At 41.6% G+C, this 15,024-nt stretch overlaps 1 protein-coding gene across 1 annotated transcript in view; it reads right to left on the reverse strand.

Annotated features, from left to right (window-relative positions):
- The window catches only part of LOC119417744 (kelch domain-containing protein 8B-like), a 128,806-nt gene extending 119,301 nt beyond the window's left edge, over positions 1–9,505 (reverse strand). The window contains exon 1 of the mRNA XM_037685027.1: positions 9,115–9,505. Within this exon, the coding sequence (XP_037540955.1) occupies positions 9,115–9,505 (391 nt within the window). The remainder of the gene's footprint in view (positions 1–9,114) is intronic.
- Between the last annotated feature and the right edge of the window lie 5,519 nt (positions 9,506–15,024).

Consider the following 15,024-nt stretch of genomic DNA (forward strand, 5'->3'; position numbering starts at 1 on the left):
ACTTGGGACTCCACATAATGATTAAGCCCTCCGGATAGAGGGTGAAACGTCTTTCCACAAAAAAAAAAAAAACCTCTCCAGATGACCTGATTGAGCATTATTGGATTTTGTACCTGGATGATAGAACATGAACTTTGATGAAGAGAGGAGGTGAAGTGAGATTATATGGTGGTGAAGTTGTGCATGTTACAGTTGTTGGCATAAATTAGAAGCCTTTCATTTTGCTGCCTGTGAAGAATGTCTGCCAGAAGGTGATAGAAAATATTTAGGACCGTAACATGTCTGTCCTTATCGTTTGTTTTTAAGTTTTCTGTTTCTCTTTGGTGTGTTTCAGTTAACCGTTTGTCTGATAACCCGTTTTCTTTGGCCTTTAGTTCTAGTTATGCAGAACATTTAGATTTTCTTTGGATTATTATTGATTTGACTTTTTGGTATCTCTGTGTCCCTGTGATGGACTGCAGACCAGTCCAGGGTGTCCCCCGTCTCTCACACAGTGACTGCTGGATATGGGCACCAGTGACCGAAAACGAAAGAAGCGGGTAAAGATGATGGATGGATGGACTTTTATGCATGTCATTGCTTTATCTCATTCTCCACACATAATTTCCTAAATGAATTAAAGCTAATTCTATCTCACTTGTGCCAACAAGAACAGGTTATTTCATTCGTTTGTAGAGATTCTTCTCTGGTGCACTCAGGTTTAGGGGTGCGTTGAGCATCGTTACAAGAGAATCCACAGAGGTTTTGAGAAGTAGTAAAATATACTGAAGCAAAATGGGTTTATAATAAAAACGTTGTGAAAAGCTTTTCAAATGATAGGCATTATGTCTTACAGCGAGCTTTTCCAGCTCCTACATTTCTGACTGTAGGGGCTGGAAAATCTTGTTAGAAGTGCTGGTAAGTGCTGCAAACTTGAAGCTGTTGCATTATAAGACGTGAAGTGCAAAAGCCAATATTCCTTGAAAGTCTAGTAATACCCATTTCTAAGCTTTGGTTGTTTTCTTTTTACAAGTTAAAACCTCCCTGCTACAAATGCACTGTATGCCATACCTGATCAGACACATTCAATAGCTGTTTGTACGACTGCAACAGATGTTTGTCTCTGCTTTACTCTCATTTATCTTGCTAGTTCCTATCCTCCGTTGTGGTCTCTCTCATGTTTTGGGGGTGCACAGAACACCCTCATCTGGGACAAGAAACCCAAATGAGTGGCGTTGTTTTACGTTGCTGCCCTGTCAAGCTGCCAGGCTCTTTGTTTGTGTGGGATTTTCTCTGTAATCATCCCCTCTATGAGCTTCTAATGAAAGTCCCAGCAGGGCTTCAGGCTTCCCCTGCTAAAGCGCTTTGGCAGAGATGATGAGGCGCAGCCAGTAGAGTCTACAGCAAATTGAGAGAGACATCAGACAGCAGGCTCCCAGAATAAGTAATCTGGCCTCCAACTTTGAAGAATCAGCTCCTCGGTCTCTGGTCAAAGCTGCTGAAATCCAGACTTGTGCTGGGCCAAAGTGGCACAAGAAGTAAGCCTAGTGTTCTCACTTTTAAATAAGTCAACCCATTTCCTCAGATGTCAGCAAGTTTGGATGTTCTACGGTTGGTGCAATTCATGAGCATGCATTTCCAGAAGACATTTTCTCACCACGGGCCATCTTTGACTTGGATGAACGTTCGCTCCGCCACTTTCATCTACCTCAGCTTTGAGGATCCAGTCCATCTTTTGACTCGAGAAGGTTTTTGCTGTGTGTTTTGCAGTCAATGTGTGTAGGTGGAGCAGGCAGCAGCAGTACTTATGCTGATAAATGCGAGGGTGTTCAGTTGAGAAAAATCTCACTCTGCTCTGAACTCCACATGCCTTCAGGCTGTAGTGTGCTCAGGTCTATGGGGGCTAACATCAATGGAGAACTCGTTTCCCCACCACTTCTGCTGCATGAAGGATTTCCTCCTGGGTAAAAACGGAAAGAAGATGGACACAGAATGCTTAGCTCAAGACATGCATTTTCCAAGTGGCATGTGTTTGGAGGAAAATGCCCTGCCGTCAGATCTTCACTGTGCTGGATGAGTGAAATTGTGAGAAAACAGTTTCATAATCAAAATGAATGAGCACAAAATAAGGAGGTTCATCCATCCAGCCATTATCTTTACCACTTCTTCCTTTTTGGGTCACGGGTGTCACTGGTGCCCATGTCCAGCCATCAATGTGCGAGAGTCGGGGGACACCCTGGACAGGTCTCCAGTCCTTCACAGGGACACATGAGACAACCATTCACTCTCTCACTCACACATAGGAACATTTTAGAGTTACCAGTCTAACATGCATGTTTTAAGTCTTTGGGAGGAAACCGGAGTACCTTGAAAAAACCCACACATGCACGGATAGAACATGCAAACTCTACTCAGAAGGGTCCCGGGCCGGGATTTGAACTGGCAACCTTCTTGCTGAGGAGCAGGAGCTCTATCAACTCAGCAACTGTGCCGCCCCAAACTGTAAACACCAAACCCAAAGTGTTCTCCCCATTCCCCATAAACTTCTTGTTTGTTGGACGTCAGGTCGGTTGTGTTGCTGCAATAACAGAACAGAGAGAGCTCAAAGGAAGAGTGGGTGTTTTTTTTTTTTTGAACAGCTGCTTACATCTTATAAGAAGTGACACAGTTTGGCTGCTACATGAACGTGCAGACATTCCAGCACATGCCCTCCAGCGCAACATCTCCACTTCAGCTCAGCTGAGCAGCATGATCAGAAGCTGCTGTCTTTGCAGAGTGCCTCCTGCAGCAGAGAAGTCTTTGCTCAGCACTGGGGGGTTGTACGAAAGGGAAAAACAAAAAGTTTCAAACTTTGGTTCCAGCTCAACTTTCTTTTTTTAAGTTTATTACTCGAAGAGGGAAAGTAAATCTCATTCATACAATCAGACGATGTGTGAATGTTGCGTCTTTACAGATAGTTGTCTCTTTGATGTCGTTATCTAAGACTTTCCTTATTTCTTTGAGTGTCTGCCGCTCAATGGGGAAAAATCCCTTTAAATCAATTTCTAACAGTTGCATGACATGTTTGTGAAAATTTGGTAAGTAAACAACTTTTTCTTATTTCGGCTACTTGCTTCAAAGGTCACCACTGGATCATCTGTCTCCATTTTATGCTATAGGATCCTCCTCTCAGACTAACCTTCTCCAGATCCTTCTCTAGTCTTCCTCTTTTCCTCCACCCAGGCAGTTTTATATTCAACATCATTTGTTGAACAGGTCCACTGTTCCTCCTCTGCACATGCTCAAACCATCTCAGCCTTCTAACTTTGTCCATTTATCCTTTTGATATATTGTTTTTAATTCTGACCATCTTTGTCTCCGCCCCCTGCAGCACTGCCTCTTTAAAGAACATCATAGCAGGTCTCAATACCTTCTTTTACTTTTGATATTATCTTGTCACAAACCACTATAATTTAGAATTAAATCACAGTTACTGTAATCAAAATAATGACAATTTTGAAAATGCTCAACTCCAACTGAAGATATTTAGCTTGATCCTCACCTCCTTCTACAGGTGTGCAGTGGAGAGCATCCTGTGCTCCAGCATCAACGTGTGGCATGGAGGCTGCACAGCTGCAGAAAGAAAAGCTTTGCAGAGAGTGGTGAAGGCTGCACAGAAGATGTTGGAGTCAGTCTCCCCAACATCACAGACATCTACACTTCAAGATGCAGGAAGAGGGACACCTGCATCACGAAGGACCACACACACCCAGCACACACACTTTTTGCCCTGCTCCCCTCAGGCAGGAGGTTAAGGAGCATTAAGTGTAGAACCACTAGACTGTGATATGTGACTTATTTGTGCTGCTGATTTCTTACCCATAAGCTGCTATATTCATACCCAACTGCTCACAACAGATTCAAGTTCAGGATGCTGTTTAATACACCTTATTTATATTACAGTATTGTTTTGCATAAATCTTAGATCCTTGTATACTATGTTTTAATATAATTTATATTATTACTGGTTTGGGGTGTAACTGGACCTTGAGTACACAATTTCTTTCCACCCCATGTATCACATGTGATGCGAATGACAATAAAGTCTCTTTGAACCTTGTTTAGTTTGTTGCTGTTTTCTTCATCAATGTCCAGAGGTTCATTCAGGTTGACAACTTCAAGAAGCTGAAATAAACGCTGACTAGACGGGGTGACACAGAGGGGTGAGGGCTGCTGTTGTGATTCAACAATATTTATTTGTGAGACATTTCTGCAGATAATGACGTTCTCTAGGAAAATGCAGCAACTGAACATTTAATATACAAATGTATACAGACCCATGTGAGATGAATTAAAAATGTCAGTTTTGTTTATTTTTAGCTACTATTCTTTTAGAAACCCGGTTTCAGCTTCTTCAGCAAGTTCCAATGAATTCATTGAGCGCTCTGCATTCACGTTGGATTTACAACGAAAAGTCAGTGTCTCTAGTTTGTGTTTGAAGTGTACTGCCACTTCAAATAAAAAGTTGTCCAACTTAATTGCATATCGTGTTCAACATCTTTCTCTGGTTCTCCAGCTCTGATTAGACCAAATCTGGTTCATTCATCCTCTGCATACAGATGTGCTCTCGCTCTTAAATAACGAAGTGTGTTTCTTATTAACTTAAGCTTCAATACTAGGATGATTTTATATTTAAAGAAACAGCTGAGAACCCAAGCAGTTAGGTTAGACTACAGAAAGCCCTTTTCATCACTCTGAGCTCTTTGAGTCACAGCTGATAAGGTATCAATAACTATTAGACAGGACTTGAGAAATGACCAGACTATCCCTTTAACACATCATAAACATCCCCCCACTGCCCCAACTTTAAAAAGAATGAAAGACACTCTTGTGGATCCGTAAAGCTCCAGCAGAGCAGCAAGCACATCAGCACAGGTTGTTCAAGAAAACCGTTTGAGAAAGTTAAAGTTGTTAAATTTTGAACAAACAAACCCAACAAGTCAACCTCTGAATATATTAATGTGGTAAACTTGAAAAGAACCTGCAGTGTTGCTGCCAATAATTCTCTCAAGAGGAGAAAATAGTCCATCTTGAGATATTTTAAATGATGCCGCACCTCTTTTCCTGAAAGAACACTCTCCTCCAACATCGACACCACGACAGCAACCTTTTATCTTCTGCCGTGTAGAAAACCCGCCTTTATACCTCTGAGGAACCTGCCAGCGCTGCGGTGCTGCTGCCTTTCAGTCCATGGGCCAGCAGACTGACGGAGGAGAGGGCAGCATTCATTAATCATGAACTGAGAAGGAAGAGAGATTATACTCATCGCTGCAGCAGCAGCCGGATACTTTTGAGTCATGCTCCTGCAGGAATTAGGATAAGGACTGGATGATGTAGAGGCTGACTGCGGAGAAGTGAACGACTAAAGTAAAAGGGTTGGAGGGGAAAAGAGGCAAAATACAGAGAGGAGGAGGAGGACGGGGATTCTGACATACAGCTGTGGATTTTCAGGAATAACTGAAGGATGAAAAGGCAGAAGAAGAAAGCTCAAGGGAAGGAAAAATAACAAAAATACACAATTTACTTCACTGCAGAAGACAAAACTACAGTGGCCCTTAAGTTTAAACCATAACTACAAAACAAAAGACACAACAACAAATAAAAAAAAACACTGCAAATGCAAGAAACAACAACAAATGCAAAAAACCCAACAAAATAAATAACTACAAATCAAAAAATACAACTAGAAATTCAAAAAATACAACTAGAAATTAAAAAAACACAACTACAAATTAAAAAAACACTACAAATGCAAAAAACACAACAAAATAAATAAGTAACCAGAACAATGAGTAAATGCCAGAAAATAAACATTATGGCAATGCCAAACCACTTTCTGCACATATTTTAACAGCACGATTTTATCAAAACGAGTAAATCCTGAAATGTCTGCAGTCCATATCTGAGAGGTAATCACCTCCTGAAACTCGACACCGAGCCAAAACCAGAAAACATTTATTTTTTCAGTCTCGTTTGCCAAGTGCTGACAGAGTGATGTTGAAAGAAGTCGAGCAACACGGTGGTAGATACCGTCTAGCAGTTCTTTTTAAGGAAAAACAACTCAGTTATCAGGTTTTATATTTGAAATGTTCTATATATTTTCTGTAAAATATAGGTTTTGTACTTTCTGTACAAAACTGCACACACAACGTGCATGTTTTTGGTCTGTGTGAGGGAAACCGGATGATGCGGAGAACAAACCTACAGAAGGTGAGGTCGGTGAACAAGACCAGGCTGATTCTGGCAGATCCTGATCATCATGGTGAGTTCAGGTTGCTTCCATCTGGACGCAGGTATCTGCAGCCCAGATGTAGAACAGACTGAACAACTCATTCATCCCTGTAGAGATCAAGCTTCTCAATGAACAGTGAGGATTTCTGTTATTTTAATGTCTCAATGTCTTGTGGACGCTGGACATTGGACGTTTTGTGTGTCTAATGACGGTGAAACAAATTGTCCCTCGGGGATAATAAAGATGGCAGCACGGTGGTGCAGTTGGTAGAGCGGCTGCCTCTCAGCGAGCAGGTTCCTCCTGCTCAAATCCCAGTCTGGGGACCTTTCTGGGTGGAGTTTGCATGTTCTCTCTGTACATGCGTGGGTTTTCTCCAGGTACTCCAGTTTCCTCCCACAGACCAAAAACATGCATGTTAGGCTGATTGGTAACTCTAAATTGTCCCTAGGTGTGAGTGAGAGAGTGAATGGTTGTTTGTCTCAGTCTCCGTGTGTCCCTGTGATGGACTGGAGACCTGTCCACGGTGTGTCCCACTTTTTGCACAGTGACACCTGGATATGAGCATCAGTGACCCCTGTGACCCAAAAAGGAAGAAGCAGGTAAAGAGGATGGATGGATGGATGGATGGATGGATGGATGGATGGATGGATGGATGGATAATAAAGATTCTTGAACTTGAAACTCCACCCAGACAACTGAAAGCTGTCACCAACGTTGGGTTAAATGCATTTACGTTACATATATTTGATTTAGCGTTTTGTTTTTGCTTCATAAAAGGAGACACGTTTATTTGTTTACTGTCACTCTTCCTAAAGTCTTGACCTCTTACAAGGTTATAAGCTTTATTACCTTTTACTGCTGGATTTTATTATTTTAGAGGAAGGTTGGAAAAAAAATAAAATCTGTTTACAAACTTCGCATTTAATTTACTAAGCCTAATCCTCTCGCTTCCATATAAGAGGTTTGATATTCGTTTATTAATTCATGGGTCAAAGTGATTAGCGTTCCACTCTGTTTCCTTTATGACTTCATGAAAGCAGAAATATACTTTGAGTTTTCAGCTGGCTGCTGGGATGTAAACACGAGAAACATCTGAGATAAAAAAAAATCAACCTTTTGATTCTCCCTCTGCTTAATGATCTAATAACACAAACCGCTAAATGACTGAAAATAATTCGAGGAGTAGAGTTTGAAGATTTTGTAAGAAGATCAATAAAAGTTTTCAGGATTTATTAAAATCCATCCCTTGAACTGGAGCATTTGACATGTCTTCACTTGCAGCGTGTCCTTGTGGAGACACACTCGGGTGAGAATGAGCAATAAATCCCAGTTTATTCATTCAGCTGAGACCAACCGCACGACAATTGAGCTTTATATGAAAGATTCTCCCAAAGCTTCACAACAAACTGATATCTTCGTCAACAGGAGCATATACAGTACATGTCTAATGTATAATCAGAACTTCGTCCTGACTGAGCATCAGCCCCAATGAGCTTTAATCACAACTCAAACTCTGCAGACACTTCAGCACCTGAAAGGCCTGCTGGGCCTTCTTTCAAATTTAACAACTAATTTAGTTAATTTGAGCGCCACAGAGGTTTTGGGTTCGTCTCCACTGGCGGTGGTTTTCAGTGTTATAAATATAGCAGAACAGCTGGATTCTCCTCATTAGTTCTTAATGAGCCGACAGGAAGTTTCTTATTTAATGAGGGATTGTATGCACAGTTAAACGCAGACAAATTGAAAACAAAAGAGAGAAAAATGCAAAGAAGAAAAGCGAAACCGACAAAAGCAAAGGATTTGACATCTGTCTGATACAGAATCCTCTGATAGTTTGACTCCAGAGTGATACGGCTTCAACGGGGGTCACATCATACAAACTGTGATGACTTTACCACCATAAGCTCTTATTTTGGACAAATCTCACCATCACAAAGCTCATATACCAGTAAAATGGTAAACGGTGAATGGACTGTACTTATCAAGATACTCAAAGTGCTTTACAACACAATCTTCACCCATTCATACAGCACTCTACTAGATGGCTACAAACACTAATCAGTGCTTTTAGATCACATTCATACACTGATGGGACACACATCAGAGGCAATGAGGGGTTCAGTGTCTTGCCCAGGGACATGTCAGCATGTGACTGCTAGTGGAATTGAACCCCCAACTCTTGCATCAGAGGACAACTGCTCTAACCACTCAGCCACAGCCTCCCGTGACATGTCAGATGATTTCCAGAATAGAAAGATATGAAAGAATGTCCATCAACCATTCAGGTAGATCTGGATATTTAACTGTTCACCAAAGACATTAACTGAAATACATTCTGGAGATCTAGCTAGCATGATGCAGAGAAGGAAGGTTGCTGTTTTATATGTTCAAGAGTAAGTGGAAGGGCAGCAAGGCTCGCAGCATTGGAGCAGGGTTCAAGCTACGGTGTGGATAGAAAGAGAAATGGAGTAGGGGTGGTCCAGAAGGAGGCATTAGCAAGATGAAGTGATTCAGCATGAGTTTGCCACATAAATCAATTTAAACGCTTGAACAAACACACACTTCACTCACACTGTCAGGTTAAATCCAAGTCAAGATCAAAAGGCTGAAATAAAAACTGCCAGCTAACGTCACAGCCATGAACACGAGAGCCCAGAAACATGACAGAAATGCATGACAGACCCACAGCACGGGGCTGCAACTCCAACGCCATGACTGGACAAATCCCTTTGAGGTATGCGGGTGCGTTGTTCAAAGTTTACTGAAAATAAATCAAAGGAGCAAAACAACCAACTTCTTACAAAAGTGCAGCGGCATGCGACAACATTGCAAAGACGTTTTTCACACTAATCCTGCTCTCTTACCTTTCTCCACTGTGGTCACTCCCATGGACGGCTGCCCTAAACTGCCTTTCGTCTCCCATTTGCCTTCGTCGGGGTGGTACATTTCCACAGAGGCCAGGGGTGTCTGCTGCTGATTCATGCCCCCAAGCACCATCACCTGGCCTCCCAGCGCCACCGCTGAAGCCCCTGCCCGGGCAGTGGGCAAAGGCGGCAGCTGGCTCCACGTCTGGCTCTCCACGTCCAAGACTTCCACGCTGTCCAGAGGCATGCCGGTCTCACTGCAGCCCCCCAGCACATAGATCAAGCCCTCGTGATAGACGGGTGTGCAGTAGACGCGGCGCTGCGACATGGGGGGGAGCTGCTCCCAGTGCAGGGACTTGACAGGACTCACCGCCATCTCCTGTACAGGCATGTCTCCAGGGCCGAGAGGAGGGAACGCACCATCACACGCCGAGAGAGCACGGGAGCGGGGTCACGGCGAAACGGAACAAAGCAGAAAAAGAGGAACAAGCTGGAGCACACGCTTGTTTCTGTCGGTTTGAGTGACCGGCTGAACTCCCGCGCCCGCCGAGGGAACCGAACGTGGAGAGGACGGAGGTGAGCAGTGGCAGGAGTGAGCGGAATAAGAAGAGAGAAAGAAGGGGAAGGAAAATCCCTCACTTCTGTGCCAGATGTCACGACTTCCTTTCTGTTCAAATATTTAATTCATCCATCTGTTTTCGAGGAGGAATCCCATCTGCGCTTCAGTTTCTTCTACTCCCGCCTCTTCAATCCTCTTGTCTTTATTGGCACTTCATTCTAGTGAGTTACTTTTGATAAACTTTGGCTTTAATCAGATAAACAGTGGGGAGAAAAAAACTCGCCTGAGGACGGTATCCATTAGCTTATCCATCAAAAAAAAAAAAAAAAGATGGAACTGGATTTGAAACGAGAACAGACTGGTTAAAGAAAAATGTCCTCCTGTGTTGCCCCGATAATGTAAGAGCAAGTCTTTATGGCAGAAAGTTTGACAGCTCCAGACAAAGTCATTGATTCAGGGCGACAAGTTCTCAGCTGCAGCTCTTTAGTTTGACCCGCGTCCAAATAATAGAGCCATCAGTGAAAATGAAAAAGTCCTTAACGAATGAACAAAAGTCTTTTTTATACTACCAGGGTTTAACAGCTGTTAGGCTTCTTTGCATTTTGAGAAAGTTTTTCTTCTTCTTCTTTTAATTAAACTTGACTTGAAAATCCCTGTGCACCACTGTGACTTGTAAAAGACTTTTCTGCAGAGCTTGCCGGTAGCTTCGGAGACGGTAAGTATTCCTTTAATCACTCCAAACCTGAAAGAAAACACAAGAAAAAGGTCAAATTTATAAATGCACTTAAACAACAATCTGAATCAACTACTGATAGGTTTTTTTCCCAATAGGTTTTCCTGTTGAATGTGAGTTTCTACCCCTATTGTCACCAAGTCAGAGGGGAATTGCTCAATTTCTCTATTATGGAATCAAGTTAACCTTAACTGGTACAGAGTTCCAGTGTTAAAGCCACTATTTTAGAATTTGCCAGTATATAAAATCAAACCAAACTGGAAATAAAAGTTGAACTGACAATACTGAAGCTAAAGTTGGAAAATACAGCTGAAGGGCAGAGCTCATTGGTCACACTAGTTATTTCACTCACAACCATTAGAGGCCATGATGGTCTAACATTCAAATATTTGTACAAGTATCACAAATCAAGAATGTTTCTTGGCAGCCCACCTGTATACAAGTAAACAGAGGGTGGCAAATGAGTTCCTGAAGCAAAACCAGTGATATTTAAAGCAAGACAATGTGCATAAAAGCTTGTTTGTCAACCACAACGGTGGGGAGGCCGTGTAAGTGTAGGGGAACACCACCTCAGAAACCGTTCACCTCAGCTCAAACAAACATCACTCATGTGTTTTTGTGTTTGAAACCGTTTTTAAATAAAATAAAAATAAAAACGGGGGGCGCACCACCACGGTGGTTTATTTTGTTAAGTGGATTAAATTAAATAAAACTAACTTTTGCAGATTAATAATAGTTTTGGTTTTCCTGTAACTTATTTGCAGCACCATAAATGGTCGGAGCATAAATATACGCCCCCACTATATTTTTTTGTAAATAATAAATTGTGTTGTTTTTTTTTTGTTTTGTGAATAGCATTTTGAGTTCTTGTGACGTCACATCGACTAGTCGACGTCGACTTTTATCATGTTGAAGTTGACTTTTCAAAATATGCAGTTGTTCAACCCCTAACTTCAACATGTGACTGTTGGTGGAATCGAACCCCCAACTCTTGCATTGGAGGACGACTTCTCTAGCCACTCAGCTACAGCTGCCCCCTTAAGCATTTGTTAAAGGAAGGCATATTGGCTCTTGTTTTTCAGGCCAAAGTTTCAAACTACGACGATTTTCTTATAATTAGATGAGACGGAGTTAAACCAGAGATGAAGATGTTGAGGTTCTTCTGAGGAGAGACAAGGATGGAGACGATTAGGAATGAGATCATCAGAGGTACAGCACAGGTTGAACAACTGGGAGATAAAGTTAGAGAGGACACACTGAGATGGTTTGGACATGTCCAGAGGAGGGACAGTGGGTATACTGGTAGAAGGATGTTAGAAATGCAGCTGCCTGGAAAAAGACAAAGAGGAGATATCTGGATGCAGTTAGAGAGGACATGGAGGTAGATGGAGTGAGGACAGAGGATGCAGAGGACAGAGTGAGATGGAGGAGGACGACTCCCTGTGGAGACCCTGAAGAGGGAAAATCCGAAAGAAGAAGAAGAAGAAGGAGTTAGTCGATTTGATCAACTATTGTAAATGTTATCTAGGAAGATCTGGTAGCACTTGGAGTATGTGTTGAGGATGACTCTCAGCTACTACCACAATGAATTTTAATCTTAATAATCAGAAACACGTGTTCTGTACGTACAAAGCCAGTGATGATGCAGTGTGTGTTCGTGTGTCGGTCTGCTCAGTGAGCTGCACGGACTCAGCGAGTGCTGGGGTCACTGTGGCACGAGGACCGGCGGGGAAAGCATGTTGTTTAGCAGGTGGTTGAGGACAAAAAGGAAGGAATGGTATATAGTTTACCACTGTATCATTTCTTCCCTGCTGCCCTCATATTCATGTCCATATAATACTGTATATTTATAATTAACGATGCCCTCGTTTTCATGGCAAACACGTGTATGTGCACACCAACCTTTTAGCAATGAAAGGGATGGAACGTTGGTGTGTTCAAACATGCAAACTGCAAGTGGATGGTTGCATTTACAAAAAACTAGGGCTCCTTTCTACCTGAGCAAAAACAGTTGTCAGAAAAGTACTGGGTCAGCTACAGAAAAAGGCCCTACAGGAATTATTAGACCTTTTGTTGAAGCATACAGTAATTATCACTTGCAAGCCACTTTGTTGACTAAAAGAAAATTAAATGACTTATTTAGCTCTGTATCAGCCGAAAGGTGGGCAATCATGTCATCGTCTGACCCTTTGTATCGGTTTGTTAGCAAAATATCTCATGAATCACTGAGCAGACATTAATAATACCCCCCAGAAAGTAATCAGTGTAAACGTACACCTGCAATTTAGCAGATGAAGTCAATCAAGTATAAAAAAAAGCTGCCGTCGCTTATTTATCTTAGTGAACACAAATGTTATAATGCAGGGATTTTTATAGATATTGAGCTAAAGTCTGGTGTGGTAGTAGCTGAGACTGACCAACTAATATTGCAGGGGCTAACAAATCGAGCCGAACCTTTGGTAAATACTGGAAAATATGCCTTTTCTTCAATAAACGCTGCTTTTATCATAATAATTGCAAAATTGACAACGCACTCCAAATTTTGATTTTCCCATGTCAGCTCTTCTGGTCTAATGCTTCATGTCAGATGAATTAATAAAAGGAGAAGAAATAAATTGTATAACGTGCACAAAATAAGACAAAGTTGACATTTTTTCCCATGTTTGATGGTTTGTGCAGGATCATCCAAACTAACGTGGAAGCAGACTAATAAAAATACTAGACCCAGTTTTGCACTCTTTCTCAAATATTTATAAATGTTCCATGGCTTCGAGAGTCAAGCTCTTGTTTTATAAGAAACTATGCCACAGACTTAACTCTCATAGAAGATGGAGTTCAATGTGAGAAACGGGGGTTTACGTTTTCCTGCTAATTTTAACATCTGAAACGTGTCGGTGCACCACTCACCCACATCCTCACATCACTATTAGATCACTTTCTGTGGATTTCTCTTACTTTTACAGCGTCTACCAGAAACAAGACAAAACAAACTCAAAGTGATGCCCAATATACATAACTTAGTGTTAATAAAAAATGATGAATACTCCTTACAACTGTTGTTCTCGTCTAACGCAAAGCTTTTAACGGGGCAAAACTTGTCCCCTAAATGTGAAGGTATTACGACTTTGTAAATAAACTTAGAGGAACTTATTGTCTGAATTTATTTTAAAGGCTCTAATTCATCACTTTATTATAAAATACCAATAAGCCTACAAAAAGAATACCACAGCTTGGCAGTTAGAGAGGATTGTTTTGTCTGGTGATCAGCTGTGAATGGTTAGAGCAAGCTCAGCAGATGTGACCACGACCAAGGGTCCCTGGGGGGCTCTGTTCCTACTAGCAGCGCATGCCGACAGCTTAATATAGACAACTGACAGAACAGATGAATGCAAGAAATACAGAAAAATCCACTTCATTTGCATTTTTACACATATGTATAAATATATAGATGGTTAAATCTATTTAAAGTCATTATGCTTAAAGCAATGCAGGTTGTTTTTGACAAGAGCAAATTCGCCTCACGTCATTGAATTGGTTTATTTGAAAGTACTCATTGCAATGCATAAATAAAAAAAACAAAAATACACACATTATTTTCCTCATGTTAATATGCAAGTTTAAAGCAAAATTTGTGAATGACTGCCGAACACCACGTCTGTTTGTTTACCAATGAAAACAGCCAAAGTGACTGAGAACGAGTCAACAATGGCAACATTCATGGAAGAGCCTTTTGAGATCTAGAAGTCCAACAATCCCAGATTTGTGGAGTAAAATGTGCAGATACGCGTGTTAAGTCCGGTGTAAATGCTACGTTACAGATGGTGTGCACAGAAAACAAGGTAAGCCAAGATTGTAGCCACAAGCCAACACTCACTGCCTAATCCAATCTAGTTCACAACTCACAGGCAAATCACTGAAGCTGACTGAAGCTCATTTAGGATTTGAGTTTTGAACTGTTTGATCATTAGATTAGAATTAAACTAGAAAGTTCCTGGAGAAACTTTGAAGGGGACTGCCACATGGCGGCCATTTTAAAATGTAAATTACAAAAATGCCCATGTTTTGATATATATATAATATCGTATGTGTATTTTAAAAGATGTGGTGGTGGGAAGAGTTTGTTCAACGACTTACTGAGTTTTGTTCAGAGACTTCTTCGCTGTAGGCCATGTCAGAGTCGGAGAGATTCATTTGTCGTACACACCACACGTGGTACATGAGGCGGGACGAAACTGTGTACATACACAGGGTCCCAGTCACATATGTGACCTCACTGTGGCGGTTCGAGCTTGTTAAGAGTTCTGTCAGTGTTTTTCAATGAGGAAAAACGGCGTCTTTGCTTGCAAATTACGTCACCGTGGTAACTCGAAATGCCAGTAAAAGTAATTGCACACATCACGGTGCCGAGCCGGTTGTTTTGACAGAACATTGTGGAGGTACACGTCGCAGATCATGACACATTTAATTTATTCCCCGGGCAAGTTTTTTTTTTTTTTTTACTGGTATTATCGTGAACGATATGATACGGCCCAGCTCTAGTTTAGGGCCTTGCTCAAGGGCTCAGATTCGTGCTCTTTTGCCTCGGTGAGAAAGAGCACAGACGACAGAAGATTTTGTG

The sequence above is a fragment of the Nematolebias whitei genome, chromosome 11, assembly GCF_014905685.2.
Source record: "Nematolebias whitei isolate Nwh7 chromosome 11, NemWhi1, whole genome shotgun sequence".
Classification (NCBI taxonomy): Eukaryota; Metazoa; Chordata; class Actinopteri; order Cyprinodontiformes; family Rivulidae; genus Nematolebias; species Nematolebias whitei.